This window comes from Mus pahari, chromosome 4 (assembly GCF_900095145.1).
Source record: "Mus pahari chromosome 4, PAHARI_EIJ_v1.1, whole genome shotgun sequence".
In the NCBI taxonomy this organism is placed as follows: Eukaryota; Metazoa; Chordata; class Mammalia; order Rodentia; family Muridae; genus Mus; species Mus pahari.
In genome coordinates, this window is record NC_034593.1 from 129,826,192 (window position 1) to 129,834,434 (window position 8,243).

Below are 8,243 nucleotides of genomic sequence, written 5' to 3' on the forward strand. Positions count from 1 at the left end.
TATAGGCAGTGCTGAGAATTCTACGTCTTCATCTGAAGGTTGCTAGCAGAATACTGACTTCCAGGCAGATAGGATGAGGCTCTTAAAGCCCACACCCACAATGCCACTCCCACTCCAAAAAGGCCACACCTACTTGAACAAGGCCACACCTTCTAATAGTGCCACTCTCTAGGCAGAACATATACAAATCCTCAGAGTAGGTCAATCTGAAATAGATCCATTATGTCTTCTAAAAAGCAACATAAAACATAAAAGAGAGGATTGTGAAAGCTTTAACACTTAAGTGTCTGCCCCCTGCCCTGACCCCAGACATGCCCAGTTCATCCTGCGTTATTGCAATGAAGTGCATTCATGTCCTAGCCTTGAGTCTGACAACTGCTATTCCACAGAGTTCACATTTACCTTTGTTCTATGGGATAAATTTACCTCAGTTAAACTAACAGATGGGAATCAAACTGATGTTCCCACCTGAAGGATAACCTTAGGACACACTAAGTGATGTTCTCAGGCCTGACCGAGCCCCCACCTCCTCCCTAGCTCACTCAGATTCTGAGGGGCCTCTAAGAAAGCATCAGGCATGGACCTCACTAGTCTGGTCTACAGGTAGATGTTCCTTAACACAACACGAGGTTACATTCCAATCACAGAATCACCCTCACATGAATATTTGTGACTTTAAAATGCACCAAGACACTTAACCAACCAAAGATGACAGCTTAGTCTGTTGTATGTCAGCAGATATCTGGACAGCCACTTAAGACCAAGCTTTTTTCTTTTTTTCCCAAAACATCTGTTGTAATCTATTTTTGTTTTGCCTTTTAAAAACTCCATATAGTAGGAGGCATAGCAAGCTGACCCGTAGGGGATGTGAGAAAGGGAGAAGCCAGAGTACGGATGTGTTGCTGCACAGCAAGATAAATGATAGTGACTGTGGCATACATCTCAAAGAGAAATGTTAACTGTTTGAAGAGATAGTTACGTTAACCCAGTCTACATCACACATCACATGAGGTATCCAATGCACAGAAACATCCCATTATCTCCTTAACATGTACAGTATTAATATGCACGAGTTGTGCGTTTTTAAGTTAAAAACATTTCGTTGGCGTCAACCTTTTGGAATAAGCCAGTGGCTCACTGTGGCAGGAGCTGGCACATTCCTGTCGCAACATTCTGTGTTTCCCAATAAAAGTCAGTATTTAGAGAATCAGCCACTTGTTTTCCTCCGACCTTCTGTCAGGGAAGGCTATGAACTTTCCTCTTTTGTTTCCGACAGATTGCGTTTTCTTTCCTGGAAAAGCAACAGTTTCTCAGAAAGTCAGCACAAGCCCGTGCAGTTTCAGTTTCAGTTTTCTAGTCCCACAGCTAAGTGCAGGCAACATCCGGTCTGACTGAGGTTTAAGAATAGAGCTTTCAGGAGGAATCAGGCGCAGCAGCAAGCCTAAGAGCGCTGAGTCCAGGGAGCAGAGAATCGGTGCAGGCTGGTGAGTTCCCTGCGACTCCATACCCAATGTACACATTTCCTAAGGAGCTTCAGGGAGGTCCCGAGGTCCCAGGCCACAAACTCCACGCTGGGTGCAAGATGACACTGGCGGGTGGACAACCGGGATCAGAGGCAGTTTGGTGGTCTCAGGGTGTGTGGACTGCGTAGCTCAGTGTGGGAGGTGCGGCCGCTCTCGAGCAGCCGCCACAGCCGGGCGTGGTGGGGGGATGAGGTGAAGTGGTGAGGGGTTCCTCCCGGAATATCAGTCCAGGGCTACCCATTCCCCTGCATTATTTCCATGTAAGAGGGCATAACCCCAGGATCCTCATCTACCATAGTCCCCAGGTACTTCGGCTGCCGTGAGCTCAGTCTAGCTTGAAGAAACAGAAAACATAGCCTTCCCTTATTGAGTCAGACCTAGGTGGTGCCAGCGCACTCTCACGGCCCTACTGTGGGAGAGTCAGTCCCATTCTTACTATTCAAAAGTTAGAAACAGCAGTAAAGCCTGAATCCCTTCATGTATTGTGAACTGTTTCAAAGTATGTCCATCCAAGAAAGGTTTCAGACAGGTTTTGGAGCTTGTGTAAAATCTCCAGCGGAGGCAGTTTTTTACTGTCTTCCATGTGGCTCAAGCCACCTTTGGAAACCATGGATAATTTACATGACCTATCGCAGCTATGTAGTTCTACTTATTTACTGTGGATTTTAAGCTTCTTAGTTGGGTTAATAACCCAGACCTGCACAAGAGCAGAGAGAAGAGAAATAACATGTCCATCAATATTTTCCTAATAGAGATAGAGCTGGTCATTAAAGTAGTGTCGTTCACAGGATTAAGGTGAGCTTACGTTTCCCATTCGACACCTACTCTAAATGGATGCTAAGTAAAGAAACACCTACAGTTTTTAAGATGCCACCCAAGGACAAGCAGCACCCAGCGTGCATGTTATACGTTATATTATGACATGCCACTAATCAATTGAGAGTTGGTATTTCCCAATTAGGATATTTATCAGTGTAGAAAAGGTGAATTGCGGAAGTTGGTTCTGTCAGGGAAGTTAGGTAATAGGATCTATTAAAGGGAGACAGGCAAACTGGTGTTTCTTCCCTGATCTACTGGGCAGCTTATAGACTTCCTAAGCATTCATTTAGCACGTGTGCATGACCTCCAACACACGTGAAAAGGAGACACAATAGCCTGTAATACTCCGGGTTGTTTTAAGAGAGAATGCACCATCAGAGTTTTGTACCACAGAACTATTTATTCACGAGGATGTATTTTCAGAGAAGTTAGCCACTGGAAAAGAACCATGTCACCTTCAACAGCATGGGCATGAAGCAGATGGGAGATGATGATTTGCCAATGTAAGGCCACGTGCTTGTCACTTATCTACGTACAGAAAGCAAGCTGAAGGTCCTGGGGCTGATCTCAGTTGGTAGAGTGCTGTCTAGCACATGTGAAGCTCTGGCTTCAGTCCTCAGCAGCATATAAACTGGGCACCGCCATACTCATCCCTGATCCTGGCGCTCAGGCCGTGGAAGCAGTGGAGCCAGTAGATTTTTTTTTTTTTAATTTCTTTTAACTTATTCACTTTACATCCCATTCACTGCCTCACTCCCAGTCATGCCTTCCCACAATCCTTCCTCCATCCCCTTCTCCTCTGAGCTGGTAGGGCCCCCTGGGTATCACCTCAACCCTGGTATGTCACATCTCTGTGAGGCTAGGCACTTCCTCTCCCTCTGAGGCCAGACAAGGCAGCTCAGCTAGAATAACATATTCCCATGTACAGGCAACAGCTTTTGGGATAGCCTTTGTTCTGGTTGTTTCAGACCCACATGAAGACCACACGTCTGCTACACAGGTGTGGGGAGGCCTAGGTTCAGCTTGTGTATGTTCTTTTGTTGGTGTTTCAGACTCTGCAAGCCCCAAGGGTCCAGGTTAGTTGACTTTGGGGCCTACAATCCTTCCTTCCTCCTGTTCTTCCATAAGAATCCCCAAGTTCCATCTACTGTTTGGCTATGGGTGTCTATATCTGAGTCAGCTGCTGGGTGGAGCCTCTCAGAGGACAACTTGCTCCTGTCTGCAAGCATAACAGAATATCATTAACAGTGTCAGGGGTTGGTGCTTGCCCATGGGATGGGTCTCAAGTTGGGTTGGTTACTGATTGGTCATTCCCTCAGTCTCTGTTCCATCCTCTGTGTCTACATTTCTTGAAGACAGGATAAATTTTGGGTTGAAAGTTTTGTGGGTGGGTGGGTGTTTCTATCGCTCCCACTGGGGTTCCTGCCTGACTATAGGAGGTAGCCTCTTCAGATTCCATATCCCCAATGTTGTGAGTCACAACTAAGGTCACCCCCATTGATTCTGGGGTGCCTCCTTTATCTCAGGTGTTTGTCTCATACTGGAGATGCTCCCTCCACTGTCAGTCGCAGATTTCCATTCATTCTCATGATCATCTAGTCACCTGTCCTGTCTTTCCTCACACCTGATCCTGAATATCCCCCATTCCCCTCCTCATTCCCCTCCCTCCCAGTCCCCTCCCTCCATCTGCCTCTTATTACCATTTTATTCCTCCTTCTAAGTGAGATTCATAGATTGGGCCTTCCTTCCTGTTTAGCTTCTTTGGTTCTGTGGAGTGTAGCTTGGTACCTGTATTTTATGACTACTATCCACTTATAAGTGAATACATACCATGCATGTGGTTTTGACACTGGGTTATCTCACTCACTATGATATTCTCATATTCCACATTTGTCTGCAAAATTAATGATGTCTTTTTAAAAAAATAGCTGAATAGTATTCCATTGTGTAGGAGTAGCACATTTTCTTTACCCATTTTTCAATTGAGGGACATCTAGGTTGCTTCCAGTTTCTGGCTAGTACAAATAAAGCTGCTATGAACATAGTTGAGCAAGTGTCTTTGTGAGATGCTGGAGCATCTTTTGTGTATATACTCAGGAATGGTATAGCTGAGTCTTGAGGTAGAACTATTCCCAAGTTTTTGAGAAACCACCAAATTGACTTCCAAAGTGGTTGTACAAGTTTGCACTCCTACCAGCAATGAAAAGGTGTTCCCCTTGCTCTACAACCTCACCAACATGTGCTGTCTCTTGAGGTTTTGATCTTAGTCATTGTGATGGGTGTAAGGTGTGACCTCAGAGTTGTTTTGATATCCCTGATGACTAAGGACTTTGAACATTTAAGTGTTTCTCAGCCATCTGAGAATTCTCTTTTTAGCTCTGTACCTCATTTTTAAATTGTGTGACTTGGGTTGTTGATGTCTAATGTCTTGAGTTCTGTGTAAATTTTAGATATTATCTCTCTGTCAGACATAGGGTTGGGGGAGATCCTTTCCTAATCTGCAGGCTGCTGTTTTGTCCTATTGACAGTGTCCTTTGCTCTACAGAACCTTTGCAGTTTCATGAGTTCCCATTTACCAAGTGTTGATTTTGGAGCCTGAGCCATTGGTAGAACCAGTAGTTTAAAACAAGCCTCTGCTACATAAACAAACAAACAACCGAACAAATAAATACATATTAAAACAAAAAATGAGATGCCATCCTGAGCTTGTTGGGATCCTACCTAAAAAAACCAAACCAAACCAAAACAACAACAGCAAAACAAAACAAAACAAAACAACTCCTAAAATTTAAAATGTAACCCCTGAAAAAAATCACAATGGGAAAGCCAAGGGAGATAATGCCTTCATTTAATCCCGGTAGATGAGGAGACTATGACAGGATTGGGTGTTCGAGGGCAGCCTATCTACACAGAAAGCCTGATGTTAGCCTGAGCTGTATGAGACCTTGTTGAAGTGGAATAAAGTGAAAATGACCAATTATTAGATTTGCTTAAAGCTCTGCTCTTGGCTCTGCTGGTTGCCAAGCATGGCTTCACTCTGCTCCCTGGTAAAGAACAACCTAGAGAAATAGCTGAAAGACAGTAAGTCATTGCCCTTAACTGGACCACAAAATACACCTGTCAAATGTAACATATGTCTTTGTAAAGCAAAAACTTGACTGCCATGTATGCTTCTGGAAAAGAAAAACCACGAAACCAAACAACAACAACAACAAAACAACCTTTGCTTGCCTGCTTGCCATACCTGTGGTCTTAGATTATAAATGAAAATGGAAATTAGACTCTGGACAGAAGCCTTCAGGAGTTATCCTGACCTTGGGTCACTGGTAAAGCCATCTCCTCTCTTCCACTCCTCTTGCTTTGAACGTGCTTGTGCCAGAGAGGCTCCTGAAACACTGTCACACAAACCCAACGACAACAAAGAGCAGCAATCCTAAGTTGATGCACCCACTGCACAGACACATTGGCATGCCTCTAGAGGTGGCTTGGAGATCTCATATTCAACTGAGTAGGCTTTTTGGGGTTTGCAGGTTACCATGGCATCTGGTCCCAACATGGAGGCTCCTGTCTGCCTAGTGGAAAATGAGAATGAAGAACTGAGGGTGAACCCCAGAGCAGTAAATATTCTTGAGAGGATCACTCAGCCTGTGGTGGTGGTGGCCATTGTAGGACTATACCGTACGGGAAAGTCCTACCTGATGAACCGCTTGGCGGGACAGAACCATGGTAAGTGCAGTCCTCAGACATAAGTACAGAGTCCATTTGGAATCATTGGCAATTCAAAGTGGTCATTCTCTCCTGCCCAATTCAACCCCCATCTTGTTTCCCACTCCTCTCATCTTGCTTACCATGAAGTCATTGCAAATGTGTTTGTTTAGTAACATATGTAAGATGGAATGATGGAAGGGAGCAAGAAAGGGAGGAAGGACTGCCTCTGAGGCTGGAAAGGAGGGAGAGAGGAGAGAGAACAGGAGGAGATGGACGGAGAAGGGAAGGAAGGAAGGGAAGAATGGAGAGAGGGAGGGAGGAAGGGAGGACGACAGGGAGGCAGGAGAGAGAACAGGAGAGGGAGAGAAGGAGGGAGAAGAGAGATGGAGGGAGAGGAGGAGGGAGGGAGGAGAGGGAAGGGAGAGAAGGAGGGAAGAGAGAAAAAGGGAGGGATAGAAGGAGGAAGGATTTGTGTTTATGTTACATGTTGTTTGAAATAACTGTACTTTATGCCCTATGCCATCACTTTGATAGCTATATCTATGTTTCTTTCATAAGCCTTTAAAAATATGCATAATGCAACATACACAAGATTACATAAAATACATTGTATGGCATAAAAAATAAATTCTTATTTCTTTACTGACCAGGTCAAAATGATAAACTTTGTGAACATTCAAATACAGTTTCATGTCATCTTATACTCTCCCAAGGCTTTATATTTTCATGAAACTTCCCCCACTGATTTACAAAAATAGTTATAAAAATCCAAGTATGTATCTATAAAAATCAGTTCACTTTGACCTACTATTAAACTTCTTAAGGAGTGTGTGTATGTATATAAATATTTATATAACACATATTTGTATATTTAATGCATCACAATATCTATATTGCAAGTGTCCTGATGTCACTGGCTTCTTTTGCTCAACACCCAGTTTGTTATAAATATTATTAAATTACTAATTTTAATTTCATAGCATGTCATTATGAAAATAACATTATTTATTGTGGTGAGCATTGATTTATTTCCAGAACTTATTTTGGAGGACAAGGCTCTTACACATAAGCTTGTCTTTATGTTGCCACATTTTTGCATAAACTTCTCTTTGTATAACATTATCAGAAGTGAATCTCTAGATTGTAGGACATTTGCATGAAGTAGTGTTTCTTGATGACATCATCTTCCTTTTTAAAGCTTATGTGTAGTCTATATGTTTATTCATAGCAATAGAACATTCTGTACTCCTTTACAAAAATTGTGTCTGATTTTAAATTTTGCTAATGTGTTGAACTTGGTGTGGTACCACTAGCTTATAGATGAGGGGAAAACAGCTCTTCACATTGTACAATTTGCATGTCTTGCTTTGTAAACTGCACCCTTGAGTCTTTTAAAGACCAGAGCATTCTGTCTTCTTCTTATCTCTTGACAATTTGCCCTGGTCCCACTACTTTCTTCTTCCTTCATAGACCACCCAGCTGCTATTTCCCTCTTCATACCTTGTACCTGGATAAACTCAGAGCTATTAACGGTGGAACCTCTGCCTCCTATATTGTAAGGATTCATATAAATCCATGGTGCTTTCATATTCTCTCACACAGGCTTCAATCTGGGCACCACAGTTAGGTCTGAAACTAAGGGCATCTGGATGTGGTGTGTGCCTCACCCCAGCCATCCCAAGTTCACACTCGTGCTTCTGGACACGGAAGGCTTAGGTGATGTGGAAAAGGTAGGTCTGGTCTTGGTTCTTTGTGGACCATTTGACTGCTGCTTTAGTCCATCTTCTGTGCTGCTTGCAAGAATTGCAACCAAACTATTGATAAGGAGAATAAACTGCTTCCCTTGGTGAAGGGACTCCTTTGATAAACTCAAATATGCTGTTGTAATGGAGGATAGTCTTATCTTGATACTTTTGTGAACAATTCAGTTCAGCAAATATTTATTGAGAAACTGAATTCCAGTGTTTCTTACTATATATGACAGTCTTGCAGTGGAAGTCACGGATACATAACTTTGTCCAGAAGGAAACAGGCATTTACTCTGAGATCTGTACAAGGTACTGTGGGTTCATAGACGTAGACAATTAACCAAGTTATCTGGTTGTATAATCCTTCTTAAAGGCAAGCTGTCACCTTTGAGGTTATTGAAAATTTTAATCTAATGGTAAGTAGTAGCAGTAGCCTTAGGCATCT

General features: G+C 43.1%; 1 protein-coding gene across 1 annotated transcript in view; it reads left to right on the top strand.

Moving 5' to 3' along the window:
• The first annotated feature begins 1,267 nt into the window (after positions 1–1,267).
• The window catches only part of LOC110320345 (guanylate-binding protein 4-like), a 16,459-nt gene continuing 9,483 nt past the window's right edge, over positions 1,268–8,243 (top strand). The window contains exons 1-3 of the mRNA XM_021196297.2: positions 1,268–1,484; positions 5,873–6,068; positions 7,653–7,780. Of these exons, the coding sequence (XP_021051956.1) occupies positions 5,879–6,068; positions 7,653–7,780 (318 nt within the window). The 5' untranslated portion in view covers positions 1,268–1,484; positions 5,873–5,878. The remainder of the gene's footprint in view (positions 1,485–5,872; positions 6,069–7,652; positions 7,781–8,243) is intronic.